This window comes from Meriones unguiculatus, chromosome 1, assembly GCF_030254825.1.
Source record: "Meriones unguiculatus strain TT.TT164.6M chromosome 1, Bangor_MerUng_6.1, whole genome shotgun sequence".
Classification (NCBI taxonomy): domain Eukaryota; kingdom Metazoa; phylum Chordata; class Mammalia; order Rodentia; family Muridae; genus Meriones; species Meriones unguiculatus.
The window spans coordinates 149784724-149805099 of record NC_083349.1 but is presented as its reverse complement, the minus strand read 5'-3'; the positions used below and the strand labels follow the sequence as shown (position 1 = coordinate 149805099).

The window sequence follows — 20376 nt, the reverse complement described above, 5'->3', positions numbered from 1 at the left end:
CTCAGGTCCTGTACAAGCGCTCAGGTCTTGCACATGGACTCAAGCCCTGCACACAGACTCAGGTCCTGCACATGCATGTCTGAGTTACCCTGAGCATAAAGCATGACTTAAAGAGCACTGGGCTTGAACCATGGACTCCTAAATGAAAACAGAGCACTAAACGTCATGGCAAAGACTAGCAGGATTTTCAGCAACCTGCTGAATTATGCTCAGAGCCCCATGATGCGGTAATGGCCACGTGGGAAAGAATGATCGTGTGAAAGGCATTACAACCACTTTCCACTCAACATATGGATTTACACAGTGGTGGGGGTGCTGCCTTTAGAAAAACACAGAGGTTCTCACAACCTACAGAGGTCCATGCAGCTTGATGAAGTAACTGTGGATGCGAGTCTCCCCGGCGTGTTAAGATATTTGATAAATGCAGTGACAACCACCATGCTGGTAATCCTCGAGGACACACACAGAGCCAGCTGAAGTTCAGGCAAGCTCCGCATCAGATCATAACGAGGCTGTCTCTCACTTGCAGTGTACTTAAACGAAGCAGGGTTCAACTTCGTGAGAAAATGCATTCAAGCTGTGGAAACACGAGGTGAGTGTGCGGAGGGTGCAGGGTGACCCCCATAGGTCTCCCTCACGAATGAAAGTGAGCTTTGGGGCATGAACACACAACACATTTAAACTATGTGAGTATACGGCCAGCTGACTTCATTTGAATTACACTTGCGTTTTAAGATTTATTCACTTTATTTTATGTGTATATGTGAATGCCTCCGTGTATGTATGTGTACTGTGTGTATGCCTGGTGCCCGAAGAAGCGAGAAGAGGACATCGGATTCCCTGAAACTGGAGTTACGGATGGTTGTACACCATTTTGTGGATGCCGGGAACTGAACCTGGCTTCTACAAGAGTAGACACTGCTCTTAACCATGGAGCCCTCTCTCAAACCCTGGTACCATTTCCTTCATAGCTTTTTCAAACATGTTACCCTGTTTACCTCTTGCTCAAGGGCAAATACTACTTATCATTGCAAGCCCGTTCAGTTTTTTGAACACTAGAGGTGAGATCTTAGGAAGATTGTACTCATTGTCCATTTGCCTTCCACCCTTTGCCTCCATGACATTCCATGACTGGAATGGCTGTTCCATTCTTGGTGTCCTTCAGCTTATCCTGTGGGAATAAATCATGACCCCCTGAAACTGCCCCCAGATCAAGGTGACATACGTTTGCTTCCTAAGGCACTTGCTTAAAGCAAAAGTCCTGTTGTTCTTCAGAGTTCCTTGAACTTACATTCCAATTTCCCTATACTTACGAGTTTTAGGAGGTAAAGCAGAAACCTTGGAGTATCTCAGTATGCTCCTCTTCCTTTGGAGCAAAGATGTAAATGATGTAGGAGCATTGAATGCAGAGGACTCTCTTACTTGGAAGAAATAAATGAGAAATGATAGTTTTCCACCTTTGATGCATTTTTATATTCAAAGAGTGGTGAATAGGCAGGTTTATTTTAGGACTTTGAAGACCTTGAAAGACTTAAATCATCATTCAATGTCTGCTCTGAGACATCTGTGCTGCATGGATGGCTGAGAATCAAATGCAAACTTGGATAAATAGCTTTCAGATTCTGCATGGGCACGTGTCTGGGTTTTTTTAGATTCTGTGCTTGAGAAGGTCCTTAAACATTCTCTTGTGATTTTTCTTCCATTAGGCATCACCATTTTAGGCCTGTACCGAATAGGAGGCGTGAACTCCAAGGTCCAGAAACTCATGAACACCACATTTTGTAAGTTTTAAATAAAACAAGGGTGCCATTTATTTTGGATATTTGTGCAGGTAATCCGACTCAGGTTTTTCTGAGATATAGATGACTCCTTATCTCTGTTATGTCATATTGAAAGTTATGTATTTACCTTTTTGTAATGTCATACCGAAAGATAATTTCTGAAAGTTTGTTTTGGGATGTGGGGGTGCTGCCACCTGAACCTAAGACCTTGGCTATAAGTACCCACATTTTACCGATCTGCTAAACCATTAATTCCTTTATTCAGCTTTAAATATTGCACCGTAACAGATGGGTGGCACTGTTCTAGGGTTTGGAAGGTTTGACTCTTCCAAGTGCCCTTTGTTAGCTATGACTGAGGAGTATGCATGGGTGTAGACTGTCTCCTGACTTGAAATGCCAGCTACAGCTACAGCATTTAAATGCTTTCTGTCATCTTGTAATTTGTTTAGCTTCTATGTGTCTCTGTCTCCTCCACTTTTAAACTAAGGGTTATAATACTGCCTGCTTCTTCAGGTACGTGAGGACTGAATTAATATTGTCCTGCTGCAAGCACTTAGAAGCTGACCCTGTCCTGTCAGCCATTAGCAAGAAATTGATTTGAGAGACTATAATGCTAGGTGGTATCTTTGAGGATAAGAAACAGAGTGAGCTTCCAACCGGATCACAACAGTGGCTTTCCTAACGGTGAAGTCTTCAGGAGTACGCCTTCCTGAACTCTGCCAGAGTCCTGAGAAGTGGTTCCCCTTCCATTGACCCACTTGTGTTAGTATGCGTTCTCATCATGACTCAGTAATACTTTGAATTAAAAAATTGAATTTTTATTCTTTCCAGCTCCCAAATCCCCTCCTGATATGGACATTGATATTGAGCTGTGGGACAACAAGACTATAACAAGTGGGCTGAAAAACTACCTCAGGTGAGGAAGGCTTGGTGCTGGGGATTCTGGCCGTGAGTGTTCTCTTCCTTCAGAATAACCACTTGCTTGCATGGAATCCACTTACAGGGGCTTCACCCCAGTACTTATGGGGAAGCCACTCTGGTGGCATTTACACGTTTGGGAACCCACACATGCTTTCTCTGATAGTAACTGAAAGAGCTACAATAATTTTTGAATCCTTAGTTAGTCTTTTTGTGTCCTGATATATGTGGGACTTTGAGTATGTTTTTAAATATATTGAAATGAAATTTTTTAAGTTACAACATCCATGTTTTTGTTGTTGTTGTTGTTTTTTTTTTTTTTTTTTTTGGTTGGTTGGTTTTTGTTTTTTGTTTTTGAGATAGAAAGGTCTCTTGTAGCCCTGACTGTCCTTCAGCTCATTACATGGTTGTGAATGGCCATAAGCTTCTGATCCACCTACCTCAGGATTGCAGGTGTACACTGGGTTATGTGGTGCTGGGGACCGTTTAGGGTGTTGTGAATGCCAGGCAAGCACTCTACCAATATAGTAGCATCCTTTTCAGACAGTTGTGTTGAGAGTACCCGGGCAGTGGGTGTTTGAGGTCTGTATTTTAGCACTGCCTGGAGCCTCTTCTAGAACCTTGTCATGCAACCCAACCAGCCAAGTATTTTTCCAGTCATTGCTTCATCGCAGATTGGAAAACAAAAAACAAAACAAAAAAACACAGAGTTTTTCAAGAAGACATGGAAATGTAGGAAGACAAAAGCTCTTATAGTTTTAGCTGTGCTTTGCTCCTCTCTTGCAGGTGCCTTGCAGAGCCACTGATGACTTACAAATTGCACAAGGATTTCATCATTGCCGTCAGTAAGTATGCTTGCACCTGACACATGCAATGGATGCAGTTTGATCTGTGTTACTTACACATTCAGGTTTAAATATCCTCGACGTATTTTCACATGCTGCTTAAAAATATTGCCAATGTGGTATTTTTAGCTTGCATTGTGATTTGCAAGCCAATAAAAAGAATCACACAGTAAACTAAATATTTTGCCTGTTAATCAGACAAACTATGACCACCATAGCTGCCCTCACCCTCAAACCATTGTTATTGAGTTGACAGAGTGATGTGATTAGAAAAAGCTATGAGGGATTCTGATTTCTTATTTGAGTGACTAAACATTTTCTATGACAGAAAAATGTTTAAATTTTCTTTGCTTTTTATTTATGTGAGATGCCTTCATGAATTTATGCATATCATGTGCATGCCTTCAAAGTCCAGAGGGCTTTGAAACCTTTGGAACATGAGTTACAGGCAGTTGTGGGCTTTCTGGTATGAGTGCCCTCTGAGCCATCTTGCCAGACCCCCCATTAAATCTTCAGTTGACATCGATAGACATAGCACATTGTGTCACATGATTATTAATGAGTATTTATACATAACATATAATGATTAGATGAAGGTGATTATTTCCATCTTCTTAAACATTTGTCAACACTTTAAGGCATGAATGACAGGATTGAGTATGATGTTCATGTGACTAATGTTTACATTATAGGTTTGAATACAATTACATGTGTAACCCTTTTTATATAACAGAGTCAGACGACCAAAACTACAGAGTGGAGGCAGTCCATGCACTGGTGCACAAATTGCCGGAGAAAAACAGAGAGATGCTGGACATACTGATAAAACACCTGCTCAAGTAATCCTCTGACACATAGTTTGTTTAATGATTTGCCGGTCTTCTTAAGCTAAGCTCTTACATGTCTTTTTAAAGTAAACAATGTTGTTGTGTGTTTGCTGTTGTAATCAGACTCCTTCGGTAAGCTTTAGAAAATGATGCGCAGTTTGTTTTTAAGATAACGTGTTTGTCTGTGTGTCAATGTATATGCCTCCAATATGCAGATAATTGTATCCTCTGTGACTGTTCAGCTAGTGATAAAACATTTCATGTCAGCTTGGAAATATATAAAGGAGCATATGTTATTCTATAGTATTTCCAGTTCTTGTGTGTTAAAACAATGAGTTTGAAGGCCAGGGCTAGATATTACTGAGGTCAGCAAGTTCCCTCAGGGCACACTGATACTGCAGATTACTCCTGGGCTTCACAATGTTTATTGAAGACCTTTTATTTCAGGTACTTCAGCAGGTAAGTAGGTGGATAGGTAAGTGGGTTAAAGGGCAAGTAGAGATTGAAAGAAAGAAACAAAGAAAGAAAAAATAGCTAGATGATAGATAGATAGATAGATAGATAGATAGATAGATAGATAGATAGATGATGGATGGGTAACATAGATAGATATACATACATACATACACACACAGATGACTTTTTATTTGTATGTTGGGGATCAGTCGCTCACTCTGCTAATGAAGTACAGTGTATAGAGCTTGTGATATAGTTCAGGGGTAGAGCATGGTCCTCACATTTTCTTGTCTCACATTTCCTTCCGAGTGTCTAGGATACCTGGTTTCTATCACCAGGCCTGGATTCTTCTGAATTCAATCCCCAGAATTTTTAAGTAAAATGGAATGTGTGTACGAAGCTGGCCCTAAATAATTTCTTTGAATCAAAATATAGTGTCTGCTCACCTATTCTTAATTGTCTGTTCTACTAGAATTACAGTACAGAAACATCAAACAATTGGATGTTTTTCTAGGACAATTGCATCTAATTCAGGAAAAATGAGCAGCAACAACTCTTAGATTGCTTTTCTTCAGTAATTTGGCCTTTATAGTTATTAGCTTTATTTGCCTGTGCTTTTTCTTTAGACTGTTAAAAACACATATTGTTATTTTTATGAGGCGTGATGTGGGCATGACACAGCACACCTGTGCAGTCAGGAGACCTTGCAGGAATCCCTTTTCTCCACCCACCTTGGGCCCCAGGGATCAAATTCGGGGCATCAAGTTTGCATATCAGAAACACTGTACCCTCTGAGCCATCTTGCCAGACCCCCCCATTAAATCTTCAGTTGACATCGATAGACAACACATTGTGTGACATGATTATTAATGAGTATTTATATATAACATATAATGATTAGATGAAGGTGATTATTTCCATCTTCTTAAACATTTGTCATTTTTGTCTGTTTGGAGTCTAGGGAGAAGAGATGGGAGGCTCAAAAAGAAGTGCCATAATATAGTAGGGTATGGGGCGATAAGTCTGGTTCCACCACACAGCAGTGTGCCTGTAAAGTAATTTATTATTTATATTTTAAGTAATTTTTCCCCTTTTGATCTACTTTCTACTCATGCCCATTGGGAACAGGCAATACTGAGCAGGGAAACTGGCCTCTAGTGTCATATATAACTTAAATTTTTTAATACACCAAGTTTAATCGAAAAGAACATTTTAGAACTATTGAAACTTTACATTTACAATCTGCGTTCTTTGCTTTTAGAGTATCACTACACAGCCAACAAAATCTCATGACTGTGTCGAATCTCGGCGTCATATTTGGTCCAACCCTGATGAGAGCGCAGGAAGAAACCGTAGCTGCCATGATGAACATCAAGTTTCAGAATATAGTGGTGGAAATCCTGATTGAGCACTATGAAAAGGTGGCCGGGACCCTCTGCACACTGCCAACTCTATTCTGAGGACACCTATATTGTCTGGGAGCTTTACTTTGTGATCTGAGATCCCTGTAAAATGCCCATCTTGTCAGTTTCCTAAGTTACTTCTTTATGGGGATTTTGGCTCTTGTCGTCCCCTATTTATTCAGTGTTTCAGAGTCCAACAAGTAGCTTGATTCTTCTCCAACCATTATTTCCTGAAGTTTTCTTCTTTAGTGGGTTGTACTTGCCTTACTGCTCCGATTCAGAAAATACTGACTGCAACACTGCTTGTGTTCAAGGATGATTTAGCCTTCTCTCTTTATCCCTCTGAATTAGACTGCTATCGGTATAGTAATTCCAATATTTCTAATACAAAATGAGGTCAGATATGGTAGTACATGCCTGTAACCTCAGCCCTTAAGAATGAGAATCATGGTCTTGAACTGAAGCCCATTTGTGCTATGTGCAAGAGCCTATCTCAAAATGAGGGGTAGAGGATGGTTAGAAAGTGGAGGCTTGGATCTTGAAGTCTTCCTTAAGAAGGTTTTCCTTAAAAGTGTAAGTTCTTGGAGTAACTATGAAAATGGGAAGTTGTGAAAGCCGAATTAGGTAGACTCTTAGCAAATTCAGCTATCGTGTCTGATCTGGCTCTTCTTAGGGAACGGCCCCATCCTTTTTCTCCTGAGAGTCCTTTCCTTGTAACCACAGTAATGTCCTCAGTTCACTGCCTACGGTTGCAAGCTCTCAGTCCTGTCATATGTAGCAACATCAGAAGGCTGTGCTCACTCTACTTCCTGCGGCCGCCCCGCCCCCCTGGCAGCCTGGAGTCCCCCGCTTCTCAGGACCTTCCCCTGCACTGCAGGGAGCTACTCACTTGAAGCCACATAGAACCAAGCTTCCCCCTGGGGTTATGTTTCCCTGAGATCAGAACAGAAAGGAAACATTGCACTATGAAGAAGTAGTTTCTTGCTGTAGACATTTGCTCAGGTTGGACAGGTTTCTTCAGGTTATCAGAGCTCATGTTCACCATAAGCTGTGGCAAACAGCAAAGATGTCATTTAGTGGATACAAAAGACAGCAACAGTTTTCGCATCACGCATCCCCTGCACTCCCGAGCTTCCTTTCACAGCTGCTGGAGCTTCTAGCATGGGGATAGAAGCACAGGGAGGTTTCGCTCTTTATTGACCTCAGTCCATTTTTCTTTTCTGTAGATTTTTCATACTGCCCCAGACCCAAACATTCCTCTTCCTCAGCCTCAGTCTCGATCTGGATCCCGAAGGACCCGTGCCATCTGCCTGTCCACAGGTTCTCGGAAGCCCAGAGGGAGGTACACGCCATGCCTAGCAGAGCCTGACAGTAAGTGTGCCTGTTGCAGGGAGAGGCTCTCCTCGTTCTTCCGTTTATTCTGACTTCTCTTCGTTGGTAATTAGGAATAAATAGATGTTTTGTGGGTGCCTTTTTTCCCCCAACAGCCCTCTTCTAGCACTTATACAGTCCTGTCAGCTTCATGGCAGGGCTGCTTGGACAAGCAAATTCGTTATTGCTGCAAAGGGAAAAAGAAGTAGTTTGCTCACTGCTCTTTTCTCTGGGGCTGTGATTAAGGACACCGGGTGCTGTTTGTGGCAGATTTTGTCCTGTTGTCAGAGTAGCAGATAAGAAGCTAGAGGATGTCAGACTGAAAAGACAGTTTCTGGCTTTCTTTTCACATTATGTTCTTAAAAAAATAAGCTCGTGGATGTCAGAGTGTCCCAAAGAGAGGAAAGAAAGAAAGAAAGAAAGAAAGGAAGGAAGGAAGGAAGGAAGGAAGGAAAGAAAGAAAGAAAGAAAGAAAGAAAGAAAGAAAGAAAGAAAGAAAGAAAAGAAAAGAAAAAAACAGCAGCACATAGGAAATCACAAACTTATTCTGAGCCAGGCCTCAGGGTAGGGGTGGCCACAGCTTGAGCCCATGACAGACATTAAACTATGGTGGTTCTTATTGTATGTCTTTTCCACCAGGCCCCAGTGTTTTCCCATGATCCGTATTTAATGAATAGTACTCTAGTTAATTTTGCCTTGGTATAGCTGCAAGATTTAGTGCCATTTCTCTGACTTTTTAATAATTGTACTTTTAGAAACATTAAAAATAAACCAGGTTAAACAGCCAGCTTTTCATTTGTTTGATTTTTTTTTTTTTGTGCAGGCTAGACAAGTATTCTACCCTTGAGTTCTACCCCTGCCCAGCAACCAGTCCCTGTGTTACTCTATTCATAATAGAAAAGTGAAAAAAGAGAAAAAAGCTTCCTTCCAAATCTGTGATCAGCTTGTAATTTGCTGCTGAAATTCAGTGGTGCCTTTGAATGACGGAGACCCAGTACCTTGTAACTCAAAGCCACCTGTGATCAGAAAAATAAAAGAAGGCAAAAATACGTCTCTAATAGAAGCATATCTCTTCCATTGATTTAAAGAGCTGCTTCAAAGAGCCACATTTGCCCATAGGAGCAGTTAGTTCACAGGGATGCATAAGAAATTATCCTAGAGGAAGTATAGAAAATCACATTCACCACCATCAAAGGCAAGCTTTAGAGCCTTTTTCTAGTACCGAGGATAGTCGACTAGGTAAAGGCCCACCGTGCCAATGGTGTCACGTGGTCGTGAAAGGTGTGATGATGGCGGAGTACAGAGGGGCTTTGGTGGTGCTGTTCCACGGTAATGACCCAAAGCCACTGTCACTTCTGTCTGTGTCCTCCTCAGGTGATTCCTACAGCAGCAGCCCAGACAGCACACCCATGGGCAGCATAGAGTCGCTCTCTTCCCATTCCTCTGAACAAAATAGCACCACAAAGCCGACTTCCTGCCAGCCCAGGGAGAAGTCAGGTGGCATCCCCTGGATTGCATCTCCATCATCTTCCAATGGACAGAAAAGTCTGGGTCTCTGGACAACTAGTCCAGAGTCAAGTTCTAGAGAAGATGCAACCAAAACAGATGTGGAGTCAGACTGCCAGAGTATGGCCTCCATCACCAGCCCGGGGGACGTGTCTCCCCCCATAGATCTAGTCAAGAAGGGGCCCTATGGGCTCTCAGGACTGAAAAGGTCCTCTGCTTCCTCCTCTCTCAGATCCATCTCTGCAGCTGAAGGTGAGCATTCCTGGAGCCCATGTTGGGTGGCATTGTCCCAGGGTTGCTGGCTGGACCATTTCGGGTGACTAATCAGGAACAAGGTTAATGGGGGAAACCAATGGAGCTTGTCCTCTTTGTTCTTGAGCTTGGGTTTTAAATTTTCTCTGAACTGTGACTTTTTTTTTAACCCAGAACTTTTCCTTCTTTATGGGGTGATGTCTTGTAATTGCTGTAGATTTTGATCTCCCTAAATGATGGACTGCTACACCCAAAGAACATTCTGTCCCTTCCCATTTCTTGGGGAAAAAAAATGCTGTCTTTTGTTATGCACTGTACTGTGTTTTTGCTATTATTTTGGCTAATAGCACATTGCCTGTTTTCTTGGGCTTTCTTTTCAGGAAACAAGAGCTACAGTGGATCCATTCAAAGCTTAACTTCTATAGGCTCCAAAGAGTCACCCAAAGCCACGCCAAACCCAGAGCTGCCTCCGAAAATGTGCAGGAGGTTAAGGCTAGACCCCACCTCCAGCAATGGCTACCAGCGACCTGGCTCAGTGTGAGTTGGAATGACTGTGTATCCACGGTGTCTCCTATGGGTATGAGGGTTTGGGTCTGTCCTAAGAGAATTTGGAGGTCTGTAGTTAAATGGCTCATCTATAGAGTTGGTACCTTTAACTTCTGCTGGATGCTGTCATCCTCCTCCAACGTACACATTTTGTGACTGAAGCGGGGTACGAACCAGCAAGTTCATTTAGTAGACATTTTCAAAGGTTGTTTTGTTTGTTTATTTGTTTGTTTTTGCTTTTTGCTTTATGGCAAAGGTGTCCACCTTAGGAAGCACAAGAAATAATCTTCCTCTGATATTGGAATGGAAACAGCCCCCCCCCCATCATGACAAGAGATTCTTTGGTTCCTCCTTGGTGACTAGCTGAGTGGGGAGAGAATGTTCTCTGTGCTGTGACCTCTGTTCTTTATTTCTTACCTCTGAGGTAAAAGGAGCAAGACCCCAGGAGCAAGCTGTGGGCTTATTACAGTCTCAGGCTCTGTGAGCTGCTGGCTGGCTTTCACATTAAAACATAAAGCAATTCCACTGTGGCTCCGATTTGGGGGCCAGTTTCTAAGTGTTCTGCTCCCACAATAATCCTGAATATGCCATTGAACAGAATGACTTTTCTGACTGACTTCATTTTAAAATAGGAAAGTATTGTAATTCTTTAAATATTGTTTCTAAAATATTGCTCAACATATTTGAAAATAATTTTCAGGGTGGCAGCAAAGGCTCAACTCTTTGAAAATGCTGGGTCGCCCAAGCCAATTTCTTCTGGACGGTGAGTTCTCAAAAACTTTAACACATTAAATAAGTAAAATAGCAGCCGTGTCATTGCATTGTGTTGATATAGTGTGATTTGTGACAGCCTCGACCTCAGTTTTCCACGAATTGAAATAAGCCAGTGTCCAGTGCCCTTTCCTAGGAACACTATTTCTGCAGATAGCCTTGTATCAGATTGGTACCACAAAACCTTCCTTCTTAAATGCTTAGAAAGAATTCTTGCTGGAGCTGTGACGCGGTGGAGGGCTTGCCTGCCATAGTAAGGTCCTATTTTGATCCCCAGCCCACCACAAACTAGATATGTTAGTGAACACCTATAATCTCAGCACACAGGCAGTGAGGTCATGAGGACCAGAAGTGGAGGTCCATCCTTGGCTACACCACAAGTGTGAGGCCAGCCTGGGCTATGTGAGTTCTTGCCCCCAGTCGCTGCCTAAAGAAGGATTCTAAACCAATTTTCTAAGGATGGAAGTTACTGTAACTTCTCCTTTAGTGCACTTCTAATGACGGTCATTTTGTAGGCAATTGTCAAATATGTATTCTTGACATTTAAAAGTTACCGTTTCTCTGAAAGAATTTTTCAGAAAATACTGCATAATACAGTATATATAGAGCCCAGTATATAAAGAGCCTCTGTATCTTCTGGAAAGGACTTGGCTCAGTTTCCAGCCTTGTGGGTCTGCTCCTTGCTGCCTCTTTCTCAAGCTCCTGTTTCCTCTGTCTGTTATGATTCCTCTAATCTGCCGTGAACTTTGGATTTTAATTTGAATAACAGAATTTTATGAAAGTGGCCGTTTCCCCGAGGTTTTTTTTTAGAAGAAGTATTCCGTTCGAGCATATAAACGAGCTGTCTTGTGGAGCAAACCTGCCTCACCTCCTCATCCTTTTCCCTGTACTGGAGCATGTCTGAGCTTCCACACTGGTGAGCTAAGTCTGTGAAGCAAAGGAAGCTCTGAGGTTGCTGCTGCTTTTTGGCCTCAGTGTGAGAGAGACTTACACAAGGTTAACCTTGCGCTCCGGCCTGTCTGTTCTGAAGTGGTCCTCAACCTGTGGGTCACAATCCCTTTGGCAGGTCAAAAGACCCTTTTACAGAGGCCACACATCAGATATGCTGCACATCAGACATCCACATTAGGATTCATAACAGTAGCAAAATTACGGTTATGAAGCAGCAAGGAAATGATTTTATGGTTGGGTTGGGGAGGTCAACACACCATGAGAAACTGTATTAGAGTTACAGCATTAGGAAGGTTAAGAAGCACTGCATGGTGGAATTTCTCCACTAGGTGGAGCCCTTCCATTAGGAAGTGTTCAGTTAAAACTCAACAGCAAGCCTCCCTCTCTATCCATGAAAAAGATTTGTTCTAAGACCTACCCTCCAGTGCTCAAACTTCATGGCTGTTCAGCCTCTCATATGCCGTGTGTGGCATTCGCATAATACCTATTTATATCTGCCTTGATGTAGCCACCAGTAAAATATTTAAAATACCTAATGTATACATGCTATGTAAACAGGTGTTATATCCACGTGGCTTAGAAAATGCTCACAAGAAAAAGATCTGTATGTGTTCAAGACAGATGCATTTTTTTTTCCTGAATAGTTCAGTATGGTCGGTTGAACCTGTGTTTGAGGAAGAGCCTACAGATATGAAAGCTGGCCAGAACTCTGATTACAAAAATTACCCGACAGGTATTAGCAGAGCAAGTCGTTAGTGGAGTGAGTGAGAAGGCTGTGCTCTGATAGAGATGCACTTAGATGTTTAATAGTGTATGCATTTTAAATAGCTTTGTACATTCCAAAGCTGGAATCAAGTAGGAGGCTTCAGCAGAGACTTCCCGGTTCCCTTTGTCAGCCAATCCGTGTACCTGTGAACAATGTTCATCATTTTCACTGAGACATATACCCTGTAGACCATACATTGCCCTCTGGATCAGGTGTATCCATATGCAAACTTTTGGGCCAAGATTTGTAGTGCCCTATAGTTATGCAAAATAAGGTCGTAATTCTGCACTTACCAAAATGGCTGTGGATATATACAATAATGTTTTTGAACTACGTAACCGACCCCTTGGAGGTGGCCTCTACCTCAATAATAATACTATTGTTGTGATTATTTTTGAAATTGTTCATGATGAGTTTTCAGTCGTATAATGAATATGTTTCTGAACTTGAAACTCTTCTGATGCCATTTTGTACTGTTGAATGAAACCAACTTACACAGGAGGCTCTTTTCCTGACTGACGCCCCCCACTTACCTGTTTGGGGTTCCTTCTGAGGAGCTCATAGAGACTAGAGACCTCTATTATGGACACTAAGGGATGTTAGAGTGAGTAGAAGCAGAGAATGTCTTGCCATCATTTTAGAGGATGGCCTTGAGCCAAACAGAAAAAATTGCACTTCTAAGAGCCACATGGGCTCTGGCTTCCACTGAGCGGATGACAGTAATCAATGGTGTATGTACAGAGATCATTAGTGTGGTTTTTCAGAGACTGAGAAAGAGGCTAGCTGGCCATTCTTGGTGGAACTCGTAAGACTCAGCAAGACTCTTCAGGGCTGTGGTCAAGATGGACATGTGCTTGGAAAACGCAAGTAAGAGATGGGAAAAGAAGGATGGCAATTGTCTAAGGCTGAGTATCTGGTAGCTTAGCTCCTAAATTCTGCTTATATTTATAAAAGACCAGAAAGTTGTTGGCTGAGGGCTTGAGGAGCCTGAAATACAGGTCAGACCATTGAAAATGGGTGCCAGGAGGAGAAGAGAGCATGAAATTCTATGAAGTAGAGAAACTTGCGGACAGCAGTGGCTCCTCCGAGGTGAAGGTGAAGGTACCTGACAGTAGAGTGTGTAAAGTGAAAAAAGAAAGAGCAGCAGTGGTCTTGGGAAGACAGTTTCACCTGTAAACTAGGGGAAAAAATGGAGAGTGATCAGGAGACAGCCTGACCTGCACTAGTAGAAGCAGCAAAGACTGCCAAGGTAGCTAGGACACCATTGAAGGTTTCTGATGGGTGTAGGGTTGCCCTCTGCTTGCTCTGTGGATAATAGGGTGGCAGGTGGCCAGAACAGGAAGGTGAGAGACTGTAGGATGCCAGGAAGGTCATCGGTCAATATAACCAGAAATGTCTTGGTCTCTGCTGGTGAGAGAGATAGAGGGTGGGGTCGGGACCATGGCAAACCTTTGGGAACGTAACTGAATGTGGCAGAAGAGAGGGGGCTTGCCTGACGATTTCCTTCCTAATCAGCCTTGGATGACGGGCCATTAGTGCTGGCTCTGGTGTTTCTAAATCAGACCTTACACAGAAGCTCCAAACTTAGGCTGGTCTTAGGACACCAGGGTCCCTGGCTGCACAGAGCATGTGATGGGTATAGGAGTTTGCTTTTCTTTTTTCTTCTTCAGTTCTTGCTTATTTATTCAAGTCTCTATTGCAATTTAGTGCTGAAAGTTGTGAATTTGTTATTGGTAATGGCTAATAATTCTTATAAATCTAAACCACACTGGATTCTGGGAAAACTGTTGTGAATGTCTATTTACATTTTTATTATTATCATTAATTATGATTTCTTTATTTTGTATCCCAGCTGTGACTCACTCCCTCGTCTCCTCTCAATCCCATCCTCCCTCCCTCTTCTCCCCCATGCCCCTCCTCTAGTCCACTGATAGGGGACTTCCTCCTCCCCTTCTGTTTGACCCTAGCCTATCAGGTCTCATCAGGCAAGGCTGCACCCCTCAGGGGAGGTGATCAGAGAGCCTGTCACTGAGTTCATGCCAGAGAAAGTCCCTGCTCCCCTTATTAGGAACCCCACTTGGATACTGAGTCTGTGGGCTACATCTGAGCCTGGGTTTTATATCCTTTCCATGCATTGTCCTTGGAGTATCAGTCTCTGCAGGCCCCCAGGGCTCCATTTTTTTTATTTGTTTGTTTTTTACTCTGTTGGTCTCCTTTTGTAACTCCTGTCCCCTCCAGGACTTTTTATTTCCCCTTTCTTTCATAAAATTCCAAGCATTCTGCCCAAAGTTTGCCTGAGTCTCACTCAGCCTCTGCTTCAATACCTCGATCAGTAGTGTCTTTCAGAGGCCCTCTGTAGTAGGCTTCTCTCCTGTTCCCTGTCTTCTCCTGTTTCCAATGTCCTTCTGAATGAGTATTGAGCATCTCCCCCAAGGTCCTCCTTCTTGATTAGCTTCTTTAGATGTACAGATTTTAATATGTTTATCCTATCTTATAGTCTAGTATCCATTTATAAGTGAGTATATGCCATGTGTGTCTTTCTGCTTCTGGGTTACTTCACTCAAGATGCTCAAGATGATCTTTTCTAGTTCCCATCATTTGCCTGCAAATTTCATGATTTCTTGTTTTTAATAGCTGAGTAGTATTCCTTTGTGTATATGTACCACAATTTCTGTATCTATTCCTCCATTGAGGGACATCTAGGTTGTTTCCAGATTCTGGCTCTTGTGAAGAGAGCTGCTATGAACATGGTTAAGCAAATGTCCTTGTTGTATACTTGAGTATATTTTGGATATATGCCTAGGAGTGGTATAGTTGGATCTTGAGGTAGCGCTATTCCTAATTGTCTGAGAAAGTGCCAGGTTGATTTCCAAAGTGTTTGTACAAGTTTACATTCCCACCAGCAAAGGAGGAGAGTTCCCCTTTCTCCACATCCTCTCCAGCATGTGTTGTCACTTGTTTTTTATTTTATTTTATCTTAGCTATTCTGATTGGTGTAAAGTGAAATCTCAGGGTTGTTTTGATTTTCATTTCCCTGATAACTAAGGATGTTGAACATTTCTTTAAGTGTTTCTTTGTCATTCAGTATTCCTCTATTGAGAATTCTCTGTTTAGCTCTGTACCCCAGTTTTTAAATTGGATTTCTTGGTTATCAACCCTCTGTCAGATATAGAGTTGATGGATATAATTTCCCAATCTGTAGGCTGTCATTTTGTTCTTATCACAGTGTCGTTTGCTTTACAGAAGCTTTTCAGTTTCATGAGGTCTCATTTATTGAATGTTGATTTGTCATTGTTTTTAAGAAGTGATGTGGATATTTTTCCAGGTTGCAAAGCCTCTGTCTGTGTCCGTCATCACACAGACAATGAGGTGACAGTTGCTGGCTAAGCATCACCAGTTTCAGCTCTTGTTCCTCTAATATCACACCCACTCAACATATTAACCTGGAAAATAAAGTGAGGAAAATCAAACCAAAGCCAAAGCAGCCTGTTCAGAAGCTTTCTAACAAATCACAGCCTCTTTAAAACTAGCCTCTGCTATTGTGTTGTCTCCTTAGGATGTGTTGTCTAGAAACATGAGAAGGGTTTCCAATGCATCACTGATGTGCAGGTCTCTTCTGATTACAACAGGATCACACACAGTTTGTGAAGAATGCCCTGATGTGGACCCATTTGTACACATCTTTATGTTACATCCTAATTACCGCCAACATTAATTAAGAGTAGTTTTAGCTGTATTTGAGTTGAGTGTTGTTTTTATAAAATGCCTTGCTCTTTCAGCCAAGCCAAAGCCATGTACTCCTGCAAAGCCGAGCACAGTCATGAGCTGTCCTTCCCCCAGGGGGCGATCTTTTCCAACGGTGAGTGCCTCTGCCATTTATTGATGTGATTCATGGAGGGTTGGGGAGAGGACTGGTGCCGCAGTTAGACAGGGTGCAGACTCTATCCAAACTCTGCTTCTCAGATCTATCTTAGTGGACACAACACATCTTTCTAGCCTCCAGCCTTTCTCTCGGGAGCATTTGCTTACTTGTATCCAAAAGAGAAAGAAACAAGACAGACATGGCAGAGCACTCCTGAGGCTGAGAGGACTGGCAGTTTGAGGACAGCCAGAGCTACATAATAAGTCTTGCCTGGCAGATACATCTTGTTTATAAAAAACAAAACAAAACAAAACACAGAAGAGAGGCATTTTAGACAAATAGTTTATCTAATTGATTGAGTACAAAGAACCCGCTAACTTTTGAGGGGCTGTATTCCAATAAGATGAGTGCATAGATTCCTAGGTGATCACTTAGTTTATAGTAATTATCTGAAGCTCGTGTCACCTGAGTAACCTTTATTTGTCTCTTTCTTTGACCAGTGCACCCATCAGTGGAGCCAGGCTGGCTAAAGGCGACTTATGAAGGCAGAACAGGACTAGTCCCTGAAAACTATGTTGTCTTCCTCTAATAGTATTAGTGGACGGCAGTATCTTCATGGTATCCATGGTAACACATAATAAGTGCTATGATTTTATCTGACACAGATATGGGGGACCAGCCACTAAATGAAAACATCTATTTGTCTCGAGTTTTTCCCCAGCAGAGTATGTAGCTCCCACCTGATGTAAAGAGATAAAAAAAATCTGTACATCTTAGCCATTCTTTTTGGCTGTTTCCTTACTTCTAAAATACACTTGCTTTTTTTTTTTTTTTTTTTTTTTTCTTTTTTTTTTAAGAAGTGATTTTCGACAGTGTCTGCTCTTTAGCAGCTGCAGAATCCTAGATACTGAGCTCGGTTCTACATACCTAAGATTTGGAAGTCAGAAATCTGCTGTACCCATGTTAAGATATGTTCCTTATTGCCTGGAAGTCTCTGAGGAACCTTGAAATCATAACCTGAAAAATGTAATTTAAACTGTTCATTTATTATTTTTGTTTTTTTAAAATATACTGTTTTATGTGTGATTGTTTTGCTGGTCCTAAACATTTCAAGAGAATCAGTCCTTGTTTTATCATAGCTATATTTTTATTTGTTTTCTAAGAAGATAGTATTTGAAAGCAATAATGTATATGAAGTCTGTAAAGAAAGCCGAGTTAAGTCGAACACTGAATCCACCATAAGCAGTCTATCCAGAATTCAAGATGGCGTCTGTGGGTTCCCAGAGAAACAAGACTATTGAGCCCGGAAGTCAATACTTCGTGGCAGGCTAGATTTCACTTGTGAACCTGCCCTTGAGGAGGCCTGTAAACCTATCTTGGAACTTTCATAAAACTTCCCGGTAAAACACAAATGCTAATAAAGGGCATGTGCTTCTCTTTGCTTCCTAGCAGCATTGTGACATTGTGGTGACAGTTATGGGAAGTGTAAGGTGCTGTGCAGCACACAACCTTCCCTCTGGCAGTGCTAACCTCTCCAGGTATTTTAATGATGGGGAAGATTTGACCTCTGGCATGGTCTTGTACGAATGATAAAGATGTTGTTGGAAATTTAAATTGGGAAGCTGTGCCTTCTAATCTTTGTTTAGTTGAAGTGGAAAACAAACACCAAAGTGCTGGGTTCTTAGGCAACCTGGATCTGAATTTTTTTCCCAAGATTTATTTATATGAATATTTTCACATATTCACATGTACACCTTTTACCCATGAAGGTCAGGAAAGGGAGGTGGAGAGCCTTGAACTGCAGTTACAGATGGTTCTGAGTCCATACATGGGTTCTGGGACTCCAAAGCTGGTCCTCTGGAAAAGCAGCAAGTGCTCTTAACTGGCCCCAGGCCACAGAGGTTGAAAGCATGCCCTCGTCACTAGCAGGAATGAAGTTCACAGAGGTTTTCTTCAGTGGTGTTCAGTGTATGTCCTTTCCAAAGAAATCCACTCAGTTATAGAGCTCACACAGCCAAGAGGTATTTACTCTCCATTTACAGGTTATCAACAAAGGGTTATATACCAGCCGCTTCTTCTCTCATAATCTACTTCAGTAATTCCACCCATAATTCCTATGAGTGTCTACAATGGCAAAAAAACAAAAACAAACAAACAAACAAAAAAAAACAAACCTTTTCTTCTCCATGCTCTAAAAAATGGTCTTTCCAGGCCCAAGTATAGGGCCTTGTTATCTAAATGATTCCCTCAGTTTTCTCTAGTTCATAGACACTTGGGTGTCTAAAGGTCCATGAAGCTGTTTTTACATGTTTTAGACTTTACTCTCAATTCATCCTACATTGCATCACTGTTTTTAGAGCTAATAGCCTGAGTATACACACAGCACTGTGCCTTGGTGCATTTATGCTTTTAAATGAAATATGGTAATGGTTAGAATTAAAGAGTAGAGAGTAACAATAGACAGATGGATACATGCAGAAATTACATCAGTAAACTGAAGGCAATGAATGGAAACCATCTCATAAAGGTTCTTTGGCTCTTTCTCTTTCCTCCTGATGGTGGTCCCTGCATACTGCAGTGAGGTGTTGCTGAGCCCCTGCTCACGGTGGGTGCCTGATGGCTTTTAGTACAAGAATGGCATTGCTGTCTCTGATGAACTTTTCCTGGAATCTGTATGATAAAGGTAGCCTTTATCATACCTACCTACAGGGCACTCTGCTGAGCCCATGGTCATCACCCCCTTGCATCACATTAGCTCAGGACCCCTGAAGGCAAACTGGTCTGCTTTCAAAGACCAGCTGGACAGCAAAGCTTTGGAGCTTTCTCTGCTACTGCTGCTTCTGTCTTATTTTAATGCAGACCAGAGCATTGCTGCCTCCCAGCTGTGAGCCAAACCCACCGATGCTTCCTGGAGGCTTTAGGGCTTCTCCTCTGTAGAACATGGGTATGAGATCTAGCTGTCCTTTCACATGGCGAGGTTTACTCCGTGCCATTATTTGTCGAGGTTCCATCCCTGAAACAAGACACAAACATGCTGCTTCGTGTTGCACTTGTGCTTGAAGTCCTGACCTTTTAGATCTTTTTCTTCGTGTTATTTATGCATGTGAGGAAATCATGATGCTAGGCTGGAGAGAGGATAATGCTGCTTTCCCCCTGAAGTCAGCTTCCTGCAGATGAAGCACTCAGGTGCATGCAAAGATCAAGACCTGAATGCTGAAGCACATGGAAGGTTTGCTGTGCACGAGAGCGCTGCCAGGCATGGAAGAGGCTCGCCCCAAACTGTGATCCCATTGAAGCAATGAAGAAGCTTACCTGCCCAGAGACAGTGGAGCGCGTTAGAACTGTCACAGCCGCATGCTGAGACCTATGACATGCACCCAAGTAAACGCTTATAGATAGTTTGATCCTTGTGAGGTGGCATTGAGGGTTTGATGTAACCCCTTCCGTGTTTTGTTCAGGTATCCCTGAGTTCGAAACATTGATGTATAAACAGGAGACTCTTTGTCTATGTCGCCATTCCACTAAGTTCGGTCCATACGAGTTAGTCATTCAACTGAACGATTTTCCTAATGTATTGTGTGTCAGTATCTGAAAAGTAAAATAATCTTTCTATCTCTGCAGTGTCTGTGCAGTTTGAAGAAGTGTTCTTTCCTTGTTTGCTGACTTAATTTATTGTGTTATAGGAATGAGTGAAATAGTCATCCATTCCCTTTGCTAGAAGACTCTTTCAGGGATGGTGGGCTAAAATAAGGACAAATATACTTTATATGTCTCCTAATCCCCAACTGCCGAGGCCCCCAAATAGTGAAAATAAAAGGATATGAGATTTTCTCCATTTTCTTTTCAGTAGTTAACCTTTCATATGGAGACTGCCTCCGGAACACCTGCTGTGTTGGAAATAAATGAAATCTCTCTGTGCTTCTCCCTGCTGCTAACATCTCTCCCAGCCTTGGGCCTCACATCTTTGTGTCACACAGGGGCTAAATTAGAAAAGTTGTGCAGATTTCCACTCAGAGAACTTTAATTTGTCATGTAGTCTGAACATGCCTTATCTAAAATTCTTGGGAGCTGAGTCTTTTCGATTTCGGAATTGTGTGTGTAAATAAAACACCCAATGTTCT

The 20376-nt window shown here is 42.1% G+C and overlaps 1 protein-coding gene across 2 annotated transcripts in view; it reads left to right on the top strand.

The window, feature by feature from the left end:
- Window positions 1–19875, top strand: part of Arhgap42 (Rho GTPase activating protein 42) — a 218773-nt gene extending 198898 nt beyond the window's left edge. For both annotated transcript variants that reach the window (XM_021643311.2, XM_060369291.1), the window contains 12 exons: window positions 530–592; window positions 1707–1781; window positions 2613–2697; window positions 3486–3544; window positions 4278–4383; window positions 6089–6248; window positions 7457–7601; window positions 8976–9359; window positions 9740–9896; window positions 10606–10668; window positions 16173–16252; window positions 16756–19875. In XM_021643311.2, coding sequence (XP_021498986.1) covers window positions 530–592; window positions 1707–1781; window positions 2613–2697; window positions 3486–3544; window positions 4278–4383; window positions 6089–6248; window positions 7457–7601; window positions 8976–9359; window positions 9740–9896; window positions 10606–10668; window positions 16173–16252; window positions 16756–16844 — 1466 coding nt within the window. In that variant the 3' untranslated portion in view covers window positions 16845–19875. The remainder of the gene's footprint in view (window positions 1–529; window positions 593–1706; window positions 1782–2612; window positions 2698–3485; window positions 3545–4277; window positions 4384–6088; window positions 6249–7456; window positions 7602–8975; window positions 9360–9739; window positions 9897–10605; window positions 10669–16172; window positions 16253–16755) is intronic.
- Window positions 19876–20376: the final 501 nt, after the last annotated feature.